The 18,492-nt window shown below is 38.0% G+C and overlaps 1 protein-coding gene across 1 annotated transcript; it reads left to right on the forward strand.

Moving 5' to 3' along the window:
- Window positions 1-10,359: 10,359 nt before the first annotated feature.
- LOC139734877 (hydroxysteroid 11-beta-dehydrogenase 1-like protein) lies at window positions 10,360-18,153 on the forward strand. Its single transcript, XM_071645658.1, has 6 exons — window positions 10,360-10,368; window positions 11,074-11,182; window positions 15,082-15,212; window positions 15,846-16,146; window positions 17,463-17,591; window positions 17,900-18,153. Exons 1-6 carry the CDS (start codon window positions 10,360-10,362, stop codon window positions 18,151-18,153), a joined length of 933 nt encoding a protein of 310 aa, XP_071501759.1.
- Window positions 18,154-18,492: the final 339 nt, after the last annotated feature.

Below are 18,492 nucleotides of genomic sequence, written 5' to 3' on the forward strand. Positions count from 1 at the left end.
GCAAAGGGTTATACTGTGTTTGTTTGATTTATTGTGAATCTTTGATTTGCTGCCTTATCCAGTAATGCAGCAGTAAATAATTGCCTTATGTTGGGGAAAAAATTCCATAAGGAGGTAGAAAGGTACATGTATTGATCTTCCGCAGCAACTGCCAACACTCACATGAAATTGTGATACTGTCTTCATTGTAGACTACATTTCTTGCAGTGCATTCTGTCGTAGCTATCACATTGTGATCAAATGATGAACATAAGAGCATTATTTTCACATGAAATATGAACCTTTTGTGTACAGTCTAGACTGCTCTGATAGTGATTTTGCACCAAAAAAGAGTCGATTTTGAGACAAGTCCTTCTGCCAATCAAATGCGGACATTCCAAAGACCGGGTACTTGACATGCCTAGAACTCAGCTGCAGATATTCTGTGCCTTGTCCAGTGTTTGTGTGTCTTTATTGAGCTGTGCTGGTTCCAGCAGTGCATTGGGTATCCTGGCATGCATGGACCTAGATGGACGTCATGGCTATACTGACTTTCTTGCTGTTTTCCTGAGTATGTTAGACACTTGTTAAATTTTCTGGTGGGTTTTGACTGTTTTGTGAGGAGTTGTGCATTGAGTTTAGTCCAAGTGAATCTAGTCTTTGTCTTTATGATGGCTCCATCATGTACGTCGTAGAATCTGACACATCCTTTAGAAGATCTGTCGTTGAATACTAGACAATCATGTATGCAGAGATTTTACATGATTTGTTTGGAGTGTGCTTCATAATGGTTATGGAGTGAATATTCTCATATTTTACATTCATCCATGCAATAATATACTGACTCAGTACTATTAAATGCTCAGTGAACATTGATGTAATATGGGTCACTGCTATCATGTCTTTTACATAATTTGAGATATCTTATATTTGTGGAAAAAACAAAAAAACAAACACACATTATCTTCAGGCTTCTTGTTTACTGATAATGTTATACATACTGGCCCAGGGCTGCACACTAATCCATTTTTTCTGCTGGTCCGACCTGTCTGTCGGACTTGTAGGTACCCAGTTTTTCCATGTTTTACTGGTCAATTCCTGAAAAAGTTACTGGTCAGGGACGATTGGACCAGCGCCAGTGTGCAGCCGTGCATACTCACATGATTTATTTTAAGGTGGCAAATGACAAAGGTTTTGGTTTGTTCATTTTGTGGAGAATATGTCTACTAAGACATGCTGTTACAGATGCATCCTTTCTATTCCTTTGAAATGATTATGTAAAAAGCATGAATTTCTGTTTGCCTTTTTTTTTGTCTAAAAATTTCACCTTCAAACTATGCATTAGTGGTAATTATTTCACCACATACATTACATGATAACCCCTTTTACAAGTGTTTGGACTTATTTTATGCAGCAACAAAGGAACATGCAGTACCTTTGATCAGGCTGCCATGGAACTATTAAGCAGCCTTAGGTCCTTTCAAACGGACTATGCATATAAAGTATAAAGTGTCATGCATGCAGGCGTATCCATTGCTCCCAGGGGACTTGAACCACAGACCTCATGATTGAGAGTCCATTGTATCATCCATTGAGCCACAATGGCTCCTCCATAGAGTGCCTTACCTGGGGCATGTATGTTTGCTTCCAGGGGATTTGAACCAGGGACCACATGAGCGATAGTATGTGGTCATATCCTTTGAGCCTCCATGGCTTCTTCAGTTCTCAGTGAAATTCCTCTGTCGAGATGGTACTTCCAAGAGTCAAGATTTCAGGATAAAGTTGTTCAGCTTCCAGTTTTTGTATGTTAAATGTACAGTACTAATGTTCCATGTGGCACACACTATCAAGTGAATGTGGTTCCTGTGTAAAGATATGTAACATGGATGCACAGTAATGTGGACACAGTGTTTGGGAAGCTTAGCTTTTGTAAGTTTTTTTTAATTTTTTAATTCTTTATTTTTTTACTTGTGTCATTTAACGATCACAAACATAATCTTGCAATCTTCTCTCATAATGCCCTAGCGGAAATGATTCAAGTTGGGTTAATCTGTGTGTACACAATTTGCGTGTGACAGATGTAACAAGTATGAGAGTGATACAAAATTTTGTATTAGATGATATTAATGTGAAATTGACATGATGATTCAATATGGCATTATCCACAAGCTACTACTGGGTGTGAATGGAGTGTTTGAAAATCAGTGTGCAATACCAGATTGTGCATGTGGACAGAGTACTAAGTAATTATCATTAATGTCTTATCAGTCTTCCTTTGCACTATAAATGTGTTGCCTCTAATGAAGAAATTGCAGAATGTGATCGAAAATAGCATTAAGGAGACAACCAGTTATATAAACATTATAAACATACAAGGCTGGACATTAGCGGTGGCCTATAGGAACCACCAGAAATAGATGTTGGGCAACCACTTTAAAAGAATTTATGTTTTGGTGGCCCCATTGGCCACCAAATTTTTTTTGAGGGTGTATATTGCATCTATGTGTTTTTCTCTTCAAGAAAGGGGGAAATTAATTCTTGGCTTAGTACCTAATAACTGCATGTATTTCTGCTGGCTGCCGTGACCAGGGTTGCAAGATCACCACTAGTCTTTATGGCGAACTCAGTCTATTTTACGGCTGAATTTGGCCAAACCATTTTTCTCAAAATCTTATGACTAAATTTTATCGGGCCTTTAAAAAAAAGAGGTAAGCATATCCCTTTGTTGAATATGATAATTTCATGAATGTGGGCTGTCATAGAAAGTCATGCTTGTACCTCAATTCAATAGTGAAAATGTTAGACTCTAGTGAACTTATTTACAGATGTGGCATTTGAAGCCCTTTATCATACCTGCTGGGTAAAGGTTAATTTACATTTCAATGTTTTATGAATTTATTTCATATGTAACTTTTTTTTTTAACGTCTTATTTGCACTACGTTGTATTTGAAGCACCGTAACATAACTGCCAATTGTCACATTGGGAATATGACAATTGGCATGTGAAAAAATGTGTTAATTTTTTATAAAACAAACTGTCATTGCAGGGCCACCAAACAATAAGTTACTGTTTAGCCTTCATGTATGTACACATACACATGTATGTGTATTTTCTTACCCTGGAGAATACCTTCTAGATTGTGATAACTTGTATCAGGGCATTTGATCTTTTACAAAGAAAGATTATCGTAATATTTTGGTAGATTCTATAGTCTTACCTCATGATATACAGTAATAATGTTGATATCAAAAATCAACATGTTTGTGGTGTGAATTTATGTGATTTTTGAGATGATGTGTGCTTCAGTGAATTAAATGAAAATCTGATGAAGATTTAAACAGTCTTTTCTTGTTGCGTACACCCAGTTTGTCAATGTGCTCTTCTGTGGTGTATATACATTGTAGGTATGTCCGTGTCATGTAGCCCTCACCAGATGGAGCCTCCTATACACAGCCTCATTCATAGTCATACCCACTAAAACGTACAGGCCACAAGTTTTCCAGTTGTCCAGTTTAACAATAACTGCAAGCATAAATGAATTATCACTGTTGTTAATCTCTGTTGCTTCAGGCATACTCATATATACAGAGCACATCATAGTAGAAATAAGTAGTATGCATAGCATTTTTTTTCTCTCTCTGTACCCAAAAATTCTAATTATATCCCTACTGTTCTGACGTATCGCGTTAAAAAGGCCAGAAACCAAGCCAACCTAAACCCAATCGAAGTCGTATCACCCGACATGCATTACCATACCAACCCAAGTGAATCTCTTGATTACAATGCACTAGTTATCTTCAAATTGATCTTGAATAAATCGGTCTTGATATACATCAGTATGGCCTGTATGGGTATACTGTATACTGAGTTTTCTCAACCCGACAGGATATGTAAATGTCACACGAAGTGAGTTTGGACGGGAGTATAGCGGCAGGAGCAATGAGTCTGCGTTATGTCTTTGAAAGCGTGACAAATGCATGCTGAGATACTTAATGTGTAATTGATACCGTCAGAAACGTCAGAAATAAGACCATTAGTGCCCCTTTCAACACTGTGCAGTCCTTCCAGATATGTGTATTTCACAAAGTACATACCAGAAGATATGAAACAGAAGAAAACAAAACAAAAACAAAGAACAAATCAATCGCCTGCTTCTCAGCAAAAGCAAGCACATCGCTCGGTCCTATGTTATTGCTTCAGTATTGGGCGGTTTGTGAAGCTTCTTTGAAAGTGAACTTTTATAATGATATACCAAATGCCTTTTGAAACAGTGTATACGGGCCAATTGATATACGCCATACCGGGTACATTATTCGGCCATGCAGAGCTGCTAACTATTATGCTTTTCCCAGTGCTGAAATGTTATATCTCAAAACGGTCGTGACATGAAGGGGATTTTTTTCCCTTGTACATGTATGTCATTTAGCATGCTCACAAAGTGCAATTCTCAAATCTTTAAATCAATTTTAGATTCCCGCCTTCAGAATACTTTTCTGTATTTTTCTTGGTTTTGTTTGTGTTCTTGTTTCAGTTTGTTTTCTTTTTGTCGCGTTTTGTTGATTATTGCTACTTTTTTTTCTTTTGTTTGCTTTTGCTCTGCAGGTGTTGAGTAGTTGCCCTGGTAACGGTCATGACTAGTAGCATTACAATCTGTACCTGAATCTGCGGTCATTATTCATTCGTCCTAGGAACACGAAATGTGTCGGTGGTCCTCTATTACAGTGACACTGAGAGCTTTTACTTACTATAAGTGGTCAATTCAGGTGAAACTAGAGCCACCTCAAGCCACATAAATGTCTGCATACATTTATTTATTTTTTTTTTAATTCTTTTCCCTGTCCGTTTTCAAGTAGGAGCAAAGGCTTGACTTTGCAAATCTGCTAACCCTTCAACATGTTACAACCTGTATAACTCATGTATAAAGAGATCCCACATGGAGAGTACGTGTCATGCTTACAGACATTAAGCAAAATCAAGTTTCAGAAGGACGTTAATGGTGTAATTATCGGCCTTTTGTTGGCTTGAATGCAGGCCACGAGATAGGGAGTATGATTCCGGAGATGTAACCTTGTGTCTGTGAATTGCATGCTGTACCATAATAGACGTGTACACAATGATCGTATCAATTGAAGTCACATCGATCTAGTTTCTCTTCGAGATTTCCCGACTCGCCACCGGGGCGGGGGGGGGGGGGGGGGGGGGGGGGGGGGAGGGGGGGGGGGGACCTAATCAAACAACACCTATCGGTCCATGCGAGACATCTCTATTGTGTTTTGTTCCGGCCTTTTCATTGCCCAGACTTGCATAGACTGTGCCCACGGTGGATAAGTCGGAGAATTTTTAGTCATATCATTTGAAAGGGAATCATATTATTCTATATAATTCATCGCGTCACTGTCCGTGTCATTCACGGTACTCTTGACTTCATTCTCTGATCAGAGATCTGATCTGCACAAACATCGTTATGGAACTATTGCAAATATTATCTGCCTTTGATAGGAGTCCTACCCAATTTGTTCTAGTACTGAATCATTTTAGACCTTAAGGCAGCCGTCTTGAGGCAAGGACACGAGACCAAATTTACATACACGTATATGTTAATACACCTGTACTTCTGCTAATCTGTCCGTCCGTCTTTCTGTCTGTAATCGATTTTGTGTCGAAGACTGTTTGAGACTATCCTGATAGAACTTGTAATATGTACGTTTGAGTGGACGAAGTTACGCCTATCAACTTTTAGGTGCCCATATACGCAAAAGGTCAAGGCCAAAATCTAATTCTCAAAATGTCCCTATTTTCCCTCATAACTATGCAATGCCTGAAGGTATTTTCTTGAAACGAAGTGTCTGCATGTACAACTATTACCAGATAAAGATTCTCCGGGCAAGTTCTTTTGTTTTGTTTTGTTTTGTTTTGTTGTTGTTGTTGTTGTTGTTGTTTTTTTTTTTTTTTTGGGGGGGGGGGGGGTCAATGCTAAAATTTCACTTCTATTTTCTCCATATCTCGAAAAAGGCTCAATGTGTCATGAAACGTAGTGCATTATGCATGTATTGCCTGACAGTGATTCTTTTGAGAATTTTGGGTTAATGGGTAAAAGATCAAGGGTTAAAGGTCAGCTTAAAGTGCTAAAATTGTACTATCTAATGCTGAAATTGCACTTTTCCTCGATATTCTGGAGATTACTCAAATGATGAAATGAAATGAAATTATTCAATGTTTAAACTTAATAAAAATACATGCATTACTGCACAATAGTAGGGAAAAGAGTTTGGCCATCGAGTCAAAGGTCAAGGGAAAATGTCCAAGTGTCACTATTTTCCTCATATTTTGAAAATATCTCAAAGTATTGCCATAAAAATAGATGTTACCACTTACTAGTTACATTTGAAGTATTGTGGACCATGGGGTAAAAGGGCAAGGTCAAAGGTCAAGTGAAATGCTCAAATCCCCAAATACCCGTTCCCGTAAACAATTAGCCATCCATCCAAATTAAACATAGTTCAAGGAAAGTAAACACTCAACACATTTGGGACAAACATGTTTTATTTTATTGGTTTATTTATTTATTTTTTTTTTTTTTTACCAATTATGTGAAACTGTTGTCTCACATTGTTAAGGCATACTCTAGACCTATTGGGAGAACCATGTATTATGGCAGAGGAGTACATTTCTAGTTTAATCCTGCAAATATCGTGAAGCTATGCATGTTTTAGTTGCATGTTTACTATTGGAATAAATGTTTTGATTGTTATTATTTCTTGATTATTGCTTACTTACTGAACTGTACGGAATGTTGCGCTCCAATACTGTCGTATTGCACTGTTTATGTTTATTGGTATACACCCATAATTATGGTTTGTGGGAGGATGAATTTTGCCAACTGATATGACAAGTATGTGCAATTATGATTGTCGTGATCAACTTTTTACCATCAACAATATGTAATCTCATTATTGTGAAGGATAGCGTTGTCTTCCAGCGGATGTAAAAGCAGCATGGAGATGTGTATTTTTTGAAAGTACTATGTGAATTTTGGCTCTGTTGCCTTGGTAACTACGTGTATGTTAATCCAACACTTTGTGTGTGGAATGAAGCTTTTAGGGACTATACAGTGTACGGCGGTGTTGTATAAAACTGACCCGAGTTCACCTCGCTGGGGTAAAAACAACAAAACAAAACAACAACAACAACAACAACAACAGCAACAACAACAAAATGCACTGAACTTGCATGGATTTGGAGTTTGCACACAAAGACTGGATTTTGCCGCCCGTGTTGGCAGACGACAGACAGAAATCTCTTTTACAGACCTTCCGATTTTGCGTCACGCTCCAGGCGCTTGGTCCTTATCGATTTAACTGTGCTAGTGTTTGCTGAAAGTCTTGTCTTAAAAAAAGGAAATATATATATATATATATATATATATATATATATATATATATATATGGGTTGCAATAATGTAAACTCTAATATTGTTGTTTTGTATCCCCATGTACGTGTCTAAACCTGCCATTCGTTTTGAATGAAACGGTGGACCTGGTTCTTTTGTATATTTGTTATTCTCACACTTACTTGAACTTGAAATAAAGTCATGATTAAACAACAATGGAACTTAGGGAGAAATACACGTACTGAGGCCTATACCAGACATAGGTCCTATAATTGTTCCGTGAATTGGCATGAAAGGCAAAATGCTTTTCATCCAATCAGAAATGTATCCACTTCGTTCAACTGTTTTATGGAAGAGCAATAAATCCCCCCCCCCCCCAAAAAAAAAAAAAAAAATCACCTATGTTGAAATCTACATTTTAGTCGATCATGTGGTTTTTTTCCCTTGCGAGGTCTTTTAGTTTTTGTTTCCTTTTATAATCATGTTCACTTTTACAGTAATGGGTGCAATTTTGGTATATGGCAAGGGGAAAAAAAATCATTTTCTTTTGTTATCTTAGCCTTTATTCATGTTATAGGAACGTCAACATTTTCGACATTATAAATTGTCATCCTGCACATGCAAAGCGTAATTTGTATGCTAGATATGAAAAATATAATGATTATGATTGTATTACATGCACATGATTTGAGTAAAAATAACATCAAATTTTTGGTCACCAACAATAACCAAAATGAACATACAAATGACAAATATATACTGCAACCTTGCATTTGCTGTAAACAGTAAATATCAAAACACCATATCCTGATAGATGTTCGCTCTTACAATAATTTGAATGCAAACTTCAAATTACGAGATTGATATGGTACAAAACAACTCTTTTCAAATACAAGCATATTCCAAAAAACGACGATATCAATCCAAATTCCAACGAAATTGAATTATTTTTGTCGAAGTTGAAATTTCAGACTTGTGTGTTTCAGAGGCTTCAAATTTTTAACAGAATACATGCACGTCCATGGTATTCACTTTAAATAGTACAGTAAACTACTAGTATAGTATACTTAGTAATAGGCAAATATCACAACATGCTAGAATTAAAACAAGGCATAGATGACATATTGTGAGCAACAGTATTCCGATCTGCATTTATACATTTATGGCAGAGCATATATGTTTCTTCTTCATGCTGTAATGCTTCGAGGTCGATATCCACACCATGTGTACAGTGCACGGAACGTATATCATGTATATGGAATGATGCTCTATTCGAATTTATGACATGTACGTATTATGGCAATATGACTAAAGGAAACTGCATCAATAGTAATAAAGGTACGTTGATAAGGAGCATTCGTTTTGGAGGCAGTTTTAAGTTGCTTGCTTCATCATATCGTAACATAGAAATAGGTATATTTCAATATCATGAAGTGCGGTAATGTAACTGTTTCGAAAATTTTACATTATTGGCATACATGTGTTTGATGACATGGTATGCATTTTTTTTCATTGTTGTAAGAGATAAAGGAAATATAACTTTTTGGCGGAGTCGCTAGAGGCCGCAAAATTTTCGAGGAGTTCAAAAATTTTGCAACCTCCAGCTTTGGTCGGACACACTCGCAAGCCTAGAGAATCGCATAGCAAGCACTGACGCCCTTAGGATTGCACTGGTGTGTCTGTTGATGTTGCCTGTGTACTGGACAACATAATCACTATTAGCAAAAGTTGGGTAAAGGGTTCAAAGTCGGTGACAGGGAATGTTAATATTCAAAAGAAAAATTATTGGTAATGCCGTATCAATGGATTTGACAGACTATTTGTAAGGAATTAATGCCGATATGGATTTTGAATCACAGTTTTGCTTTCTCGCGAGGGGGAGAATAGAGCCTCGAGGGAAGGTTAGAAGGGTCCATGATTGGGGAAAATCAATGTGTATAGACATGCTGAAATATCATAATATGAATATACATTTCATAAGCTCACAATTTGTCGTTGGCCTACCTGAAAAAAAAAAGTGATACAAAATTGATGAAACTGATGAAATCAGTTTTTAGTATAGGACTGGCTTTACGAGTTTAATAGTGAAACATTGATAAAACCTGCAGATGTTGCTACACCTCTCCTTAGTCTCTTTGTAAAATATCGGTCTTGTGATAGTGTTGATTCTAAGGTGGTCGAGATGGCAAGCGTTTTACACCTTGTTGAGGATCAAGATGAGCGCGGAAAGATACGGGGCGAAGATAAAGACAAACAGCAGACAGACAGACAGACAGACGGAATGAGAGAGAGAGAGAGAGAGAGAGAAAGGGGAGGTGGGAGAGAGAGAGAAATGGGAACAGGCAAGTACAAACATACACAAACACGCACACACATAACAACAACAAAAAACACGTTCAAGTATAGGAGTATAGGGCTTGCAAACAAGCCAACGAGAATGTCTGTCCGTGCCACTTGGCACAGGTTTGTTTGTTTGCTTGTTTGTTTTAAAAGACTTATTGGTGGAATCCCCGAATACTTCAGCATATCGTGTGCGACACACCAGTTACATTATGTCACTCACGATGAATGTCACGCTAAGCTAATCCATTGTTAATTGACGCTCTCTGACCTGAAGGACTCTATTCGTGTCGGGCGGGGTTGGCGTGCAGCAATTGCAAAATCCCTGGTGTTTTGCCTAACTTGAGCAGATATGATGCACGGCAACCTGTGCCAACCAACATGAAAGGAATTCATTTTATTTCATTTTTTTTAAACTCTCTTTCAGAGTTTTTCAACTATGCGGTGTTCCAGTACCTCGGTGTTTTTTTTTTTTTTTTTTTTTTTTTTTTTTTAATCGTGATCACAATCTGAATCAGTGGCGCAAAACGCGATATAATACTATAGCTCGGTGTGCGGTATAGGGACCGTTAGATAGCTTTCATGGTCGGACGACAGGTTCAGCTCACATTGGTAAAGTGTGGCCATTGTTGAAAGAGGGAGACCTAAATGGAACAGGTAAGGACACCGCACAAAGGACACATCCATGTCTCAAAGTCTCCGTGTGTCAGGTCATTGATTGGCGAGGTGAGCTGAGGTGAGCTTCCGTTCCCTTCTGATGGTTGCAGACTACAGGATACGCAATTCACAGACGGGTAAAAGTAGGCATTTTAACTTGTTGAACACCATAAGAATCACTGAATACTGGTAGTTAACGGCTGTGATAACTTGGTAAGCGCACGAATTGTGTTCATTGTAAGGAAATCTAGTTAAATGATGTGTTTCGTTTGAGTGTGTGTGTGTGTGTGTTTGTGTGCGTTTTTGCAAGTAGGGAATCATGCAATTACAGTAAAATATGTCAACCTGTACCTTTAATTGTTGCATGCATTGTCTATTTGTGTTGTCTTATTGAGAGAAATTCCCATACTAAAACTGAAGTATCATGGTAATTTGATGAAAGTGCATTGCGGCCTTCGGGCCTGACAGGACTGCCGTTTTGTTTGTGTTTTTCTCTCATTCTTGTATCTTCCGCTGCGCACGACGCATTATATTTTGATGGCAATGACGGGGAACACGCCAGTGCGTCTTTTCATCTGGTGACTTACATGTAAATAATGTCTGGTGATTACATGTAAATAATGTCTGGTGAAACGGTCGGTTACATCGAGCTGAGTCGTTCGTAGTGTGTAGAACTCCTGTTTTGAATTCTTTTCACACCCCTAGGTTCATTTCGACAGACCAGCTATGTATTCATTTAAATTTTGGCTGGCGGTGGCTGCATTGACTGCTGCTGGGTTGCTAGGATTCGTCTCCCGAGAAGAGTTTGACCCAAGTGAGTAAAGTTAAGATTGACGTTTTATTTTTTGAGTTTCTCATGTAGCGCGCCATTCGTACTTGTCATGTAGAAGCAATATGTGATTCGGTCTGTCACATTGAGCACTAACCAAAAATCTTGAGTATGAAAAGGTTTACAATGAAATGATATTACAATATTTCCCTTTTCTCTGACTGCCAGTGATTGTCACGCCCTATACAATCGTCCCGGTAACATTATACATTGCAGTATTATAGAAAGAATTTAAACCAAAGCAGCAAGTTTGATTATTTATTCTTTGGGCGTATGGAATGTCGTAAAATGTAGCTGACTTTAAGAGTAACATTATTTTCGTTATATTGCTATGAAACTATATATCCTGGTAAGAGTATTGGCGTTATGGTATGGCATTATGGTATGGTATTGATAATGAATAAGCTCGGGAATGCCATTGGCAAATATCTTGATGTAAAATACTCCGATCCACGCTCAATTTGACCTGTTAGTGTATTTCCCATAGCACGTTCAAATAAATAGTAAAATAAGGAGAAATTTATTATCGGGCAAAGAAAATGGAACCAGTTTCATCGGGGTTGCAATAGGTAAAATAAAAAAGAAGTTACACACACATATAAATAAATAAATAAATAAATAAATAAATATATATATATATATATATATATATATGTAATATACATGTACAATTGTATATTATATATAGGCCTAATATGTGTATATGTAAATATATATATAGGCCTGTATTATACAAATACATATATATACATATATATATGTATATATATATATATATATATATATATATATATACTATATACAATGCGTTTTTGTCAATGGCGCAACTATAGACACCATCAGATTCTGTACTCTTTAAACTCATTTTTGGCTAGCTTTTACAAAGCTTGAGAATAAGTCGATGTGAAGGATGCAACTCATTATAAGAATGGAAAACCATTCTTATCATAAGAGGAAATAACGAAGGTAGTAGGCCTATACAGGGAGGTGAGAGGTCTCCCTGGCCTATATGAACAGCTCCATGAGAGGCTTGTTACGTAAGCCTCATTTCGTCAATACGTGGCTGTGAGTTAACGCCGTTTCATGAAAATGATTGTATTAAAATTTCATTGGGCTCCAATCTTATCCTATTCTAGATCCAATCTTGATGAAATATCCTCACCATTCATTAACACCTTTTTTTCACTCTATTTATTAAATGTGCTTTGTTGTAGATTACTCAGGCAGCAATGTATTAAAAATATAAAAAAGAACAAAAATTGATGAAATTTAGCAATAGGCCGATTGCAGTAGGCCTACGCCTGTTCGTTGCCCTCTTGAAACATTATTGTAGACTGCCACTCTGAAATGACGTTCAAGCAGAAAAACGAGATCTGAACATGTTTAAAGAGGAATTCCAGTCCAGTGTTAGTTAGTCTTATATATAAAGAGTACAATCTTACGAGTACCACAGTGAAATTTGATCCATATCAGATGAATATAAGGGAAGTTATGAAATTGTGAAGTTTTGCTAATTCCTGCAGAGGAGTTCTCGTACAGTGATATGAATAGGCAAAAATGAGTGAGCTGATGATATCACCTCCTAATATTACATTTATCGTCTACGAAAAAGAAGAAGATAATAACAATGACGAAAGCCAATGTTTCTGTTGTTATTGAAGTGTAACTTCAGAATAATGATCCATTAGATATAACATCAATTATCAAGATTTGATACTTGGGCATAATAGCGTTTGATTGAAAACTAGAAATGTATTTTTCTTTTTATGTGCAAACTAATATTAGTAAGTTGTGAGGGGATGACATCATCACTAACTCAATACTTGCATATTCATGTTGACTGTTCAAGAACGGTTTCCTGAAAAATTATGAAAACTTCAAGATGTCATAATTTAATCATATTTCATCCGATTTTGATCAAGTTATCGTGTTGTGCTAAGAAATTTTACTCTCTCTCTCTCTTCAGGCAAACATTCAGCTGTACTGGAATTCTCAATTACGAAGGGGCCTAGATCTAAAAAAAAACCGAGTAACCGAAATGTTTGAGAGAAGAAGAAGTGTAATTGTCTCATTCTGATCTGGCGCTTTTTGTAAGGCTGACCTATACCCCTGCAGCGTTATTACATTCAGACCATCTGATCTGTGGGGCTTCGGGAGTTCCCGAATTCCGTATCTGGGTCATTAGTTAACAGTGCATGGTGTGTGTCATGTTCACGGAAAACAAGAAAGAAAAGAGAATGAGGCAGCAAGGGCAAATCTGCCATGGCCAGGGTCACTCAAAGTTCGACCTCTTTATTACGCTGGTGTTGCATTTTTCGATGACAGGTGGTCGACAGTTACTGAACTCTTACGATGTGCTCGCACTTACATGATGGGGCACTTTTTGCTCCTTATTATCAACTTAGTAGTACAGGTAGTTTATTGGAGAGACTGAAACTGGGTGCGAGAACGTTTTAAAGTGGATGGCTAGTAACTGATCAGTGGGGATCAGTGGGGATGATTGGGGATGATTGTTCCAATCCTTGTGGGATTCATTAAGAGTACATTGTAATATATCTATTGTGTGAAAATTATTTGCTTCAGAATGGTCTGTCTCATATTCAAGTAATGTACAGTTTATTGTTCACGATCGCCCCGTCACTGTATAGGCATGCTAACCTGGAAATTATGAACTGCACATTGCTTGAATATGAGACCATTCTGAAGCAAATAATTTTCACACAACAATAGATATATAATGTACTCTTAAATGAATCCCACAAGGATTGGATCAATCATCCCCCAGCATTCCCACTGATTCCAACTGATCACCTACTAGCCATCCCCTTTAAGTATTGTTAAGTATGTGTGTTTGGGGGGGGGGGGGGGGTGTCAAGGGTAATAACTGAAAGGCATTGATTCTGTTGTCATTTTATGATCATTACATGCAATATTGTTGTTGTTTTCCGATTTTTTTTAAGAAAAGAAAAGAAGTGGGGAGGGGGTGGGCTGCAGCCTCCAGACCCCCTTTCAGCAACCCCTGTGAAGAAATGTTAAACATGAAGAACTTGGCCCAAGTACCAGTTATTTAACCTCGAATATCGCTATCTGTGATTGAGCAAAAGCTTTGATCAAATATTGAGTGAACGGCTTTGATAATCAGGGAACAAGTCCAGGGAACACGTCCAAGGAACAATTAATTGTCATTGACCAGTCGTTATATTATCTTTCAAAGTTAAAGGTGAAGTTGGTGATGTTTGGAGAATGTGCACTGTTTGTTATTAATCGTAGTAAAACAGCAATTCAACACAATGCCATCTGAACAAAAATTGAACATTGATTAACCTATTTTTTTTTTTGGATAAAGTGCAAGATGAGACTACAGCTGGTAAATGATTGTAAGCAGCAAGCCATAATAATTGCAGTTTAGTTACTACATCGTGTTCATGAACAGTGGCTAGAATTAAGACAAAGAACAAGCAAACAATCACAAACAACCACAACAACGAAGCACAAAGAAAAATCATTACAAAACAAAATAAAACAAAACAAAACAAAACAAAACAAAACAAATCAAAACCGAGCTGTGGAATGGATCTCTTTGACATAATTGTGTAGGCATACCAATTCGCAACCTTATTCGCGTCGACGCAATCATAGCAGTTGAATTTGTTTAACATGCAATTCACTCGAGTGTCATGTTTGCTGCAGCTCATCTACATGTATTATCATGCGCATAGTAAAATTGTTTAGTAGTCTATTGATGGTCATCCTTACCACCAACAAACCATACACTGCACCTCACTGACACACACACACACAGACAGACAGACAGACAAAAAAAAACACCTCCCCCTTATACATGTAGGCCTACTTATTTTATTATAATTATATTATCTTCTTAGTGAGCATCAGAGGCAAGCGAGTGATCGTCACAGGAGCAAGCACAGGGATTGGTGAGCAGCTGGCTTACTGGTACTCCAGACTTGGTGCCAGAGTCCTCATCACTGCCAGGAGAGAGGCTGTCCTGCAGCAGGTAAAGTTTTATAGCGTTGACAATAACTTTCTGGTGATGACAATAGGCGGCGTCCACTCATTTCACCTTTGATCTCATGGATATTTACATGGAGATCACTGTGATTCTCACCACTTGGGGTAGAACATGTGAACTTGTAGAACGTGGTGAACCAAGAGGGCGCTCTTGCCAAGTTTAGTTTGGTTTAGTTTACATTATAGAGATAATTGCACATTACTATACAGGCTGTACATGTGTATGGAAACAGGAAACAACAGGGTCAACTTATTTCTGTCAGTTTCACATTTGAGGCTACTACTAGTATCTCCAGGCTGTACACTCTGCCGCAACGTCTATTTGCGTGGTATATTATTATAAAGCATTATAATGCATTAATGTTCTAAAAAGTTAAACGTTGCAATGAAGTGGAAATCACATCATAATCATCATTATTATCATTATTATCATTATCATTATTATTATTATTGTTATCATCATCATTATTATTATTATTATCATTATCATCATCATCATTATAAAGAAGCCTCATTGAGGACGCGCTATTGTATCTGACATTTAGGTAGGCCTATACACCTGTAACCATGCATGCTTCAAATCAGTGGTCGTGCTCACTTCTTTTCTTCCATCTCCAAGGTGGTGGCGAAGTGCAAGGAATTAGGTGCGGAGGATGCATTTTACATTCCCTTGGACATGGGGAACTATAACGACACCGAGCCGCTCATTAGGGAAGCAGAAAGACGCTTTGGGGGTCTCGACCACCTGTTGCTCAACCACATCTATTCAAATTATCCTCAGCTGTGGGAAGGAGGCAAACTTGACCTGTTGCAGAAATATATGGACATCAATTTCCGATCCTACGTAGCGCTGGCAACCCACGCCACGCCCGTCCTGGCCAAGAGTAATGGCAGTATAGGCGTGGTCTCTTCCATCGCAGGTCAGTGCTTTGTGGCTAGCTTTTAAACAACTGGACCTAGAAAGGCAAATCCAATGAAAGACGAATTTGACTTTAAAGATACCGTTAAACAAGCAGATAATTGCTGCACCGAATAGAACATTTTTGAGGAGATGACATTAATGTCTGATGTAATTTGCACATTATCTCTTCAGTTTCCAGCTTGATTTGATTTCAGTTTATTGAAATTATTAATTGGAGCATGGCCTGTAGTTATACGAGTGACGTTGCCATCTCAACTGAGTTATCATTCTGGGACTGACAGACAGACCAGGAATACTTTTCTGGAGGGAACGCATGTATGTTACTGCCCCTTAAGACGGGGTAAAGGTACTTAAAGGACAAGTTCACCTTCATAAACATGTGGGTTGAGTGAATGCAGCTATATTAGTAGAACACATCAGTGAGAGTTTGGGGAAAATCGGACAATCTGTTCAAAAGTTATGAATTTTTAAAGTATCTGCTTCGTCACTGCTGGATGAGAAGACTACTATAGTGTATGATGTCATATGCGTACAACCATATAAAGAAAATAAAAAGAGAATTTTACAAAATTTTACTTTTTGAATTAAGTGCACATTTCTTCGACTTGTTACTGACATATATTAAGGGTAATATTATTCCCCCTGCCTTCTGAAAGAGAGAAGTCAAGTGTTCTTTTGTTATGCGAGACAAGTGAGAATATGTTGAATTTTCTTTATTCTTTCTTTATATCGTTGTACTCATGTGACATCACAAGCTATAGTAGTCTTCTCATCCAGCCTTGAGTGAGCAGAAACTTCAAAAATTCATAACTTTTGAACGGATTGTCCGATTTTCCTCAAACTCTCAATGATGTGCTCTACTAATATCGCTGCATTCAATCAACCCACATGTCTATGAAGGTGAACTTGTCCTTTAATTTTGTGTCAAACGAATACAACATTTTCCTAAAGATAATGGTTATGGATATAGCTATTCTGTGTTTACGAACTATCAACATCCATATTCCAAAAAGCTTGAAGAATAATTCCGGTCCTTGATGTAGGACCCTAATAGGAGTTATTTCCATCAATACTGAAAGTTTGGAGGGATTTTCACATTCCTCACATTGTGCTAACACAGTGTTATTGTGCCCAATGGTAAGGGGGGGGGGGGGTAAGGGTGCTAGGATTCTATTTTTCCTTCGACCAAAAATGATAACAACAAAATGCTGTGGTATGTGGTAATGTGCGTACGTAACCTTGTCACGTCTTTGTTATATCGAAAAGGGAAAACAAGGTAACAACTTGATTTCACATCATTTTTGTTACTCCCAGGACAAGTAGCCCTTCCGTTTTTCCCATCGTACTCGGCGAGCAAGTTTGCCCTCCACGGTTTCTTTGGATCGCTGAGACACGACTTCGACATCCATGGACTCAACATCTCAATCACAGAGCACATCATTGGTGAGTTGATCACAATTTTCATTTTCATTTTCGTTTTCACTCTATTTCATTTCATTTCATTTCATTTCATTTCATTTCATTTCATTTCATATCGGTCCATTCCATGGAATTCATGTTTATTCCGAAATCTCATTTTTATTGTCACTTTCATTTTCATTCTCACGTCCATTCTCATTTCCAATCTCAATCTCGTTATAATTCTCATTTCCATTTCTGCTTCTTACCTTCGTTCTCTATTATCTCATTATCTTGTCCTGCTCCTCATTTTATGTTTCTCATGCATATTTTCATTATTTTTATTATTCCAGGAGCAATCAACACAACCAATGCGCTGAAATTCACAGAGGGCGCCCTCAACCCATCCACTCTAGACTCGACCCCAGAGGAAACGGCGTACCGTATCATGGAGGGCACTGCCATGAGAGAACGGAGGGTGTACTTCCCGCTGTCTGCACGACTCATGATGCTTAGGGATTTCATGCCGGCGTCGCTTGACAAAATGTTCAGACAAAGTTTTAGCGAGGATACTGCAGCTATAGCCAGAAATGTGGTCTACCCGTGAGCAGCGACTTTGCCGGCGGGGGTAACATTGTATCATGTGCCGTCCTTACAACACGTTCAAAATCGTTTTGAATGTTGAATTGTTCCGATTTCTCTCGAAGTTCTTCTGGATGAGGTTGCTTCATTTTGTTCACGTTGTAATTTCAGTGCCTGATCAGGGGTGTGTGTGTGTGGGGGGGGGGGGGGGGGGGGGAGTTTACCCCCCCCCCCCCTTGGGCTGTCATGTTTAAAATGTGATGCACATGGAATCTTTTACTTGATTTAAACAGACATCATGTACTGCTTTTTATGGTCTCCATTGTGTGAGTAGATGCCAGGAAAACACCACTTACAGGAGCTC

Source organism: Diadema antillarum, unplaced genomic scaffold (genome assembly GCF_040938485.1).
Source record: "Diadema antillarum isolate AM-2024a unplaced genomic scaffold, OU_Dant_1.0 seq00000550_RagTag, whole genome shotgun sequence".
NCBI lineage: Eukaryota > Metazoa > Echinodermata > Echinoidea > Diadematoida > Diadematidae > Diadema > Diadema antillarum.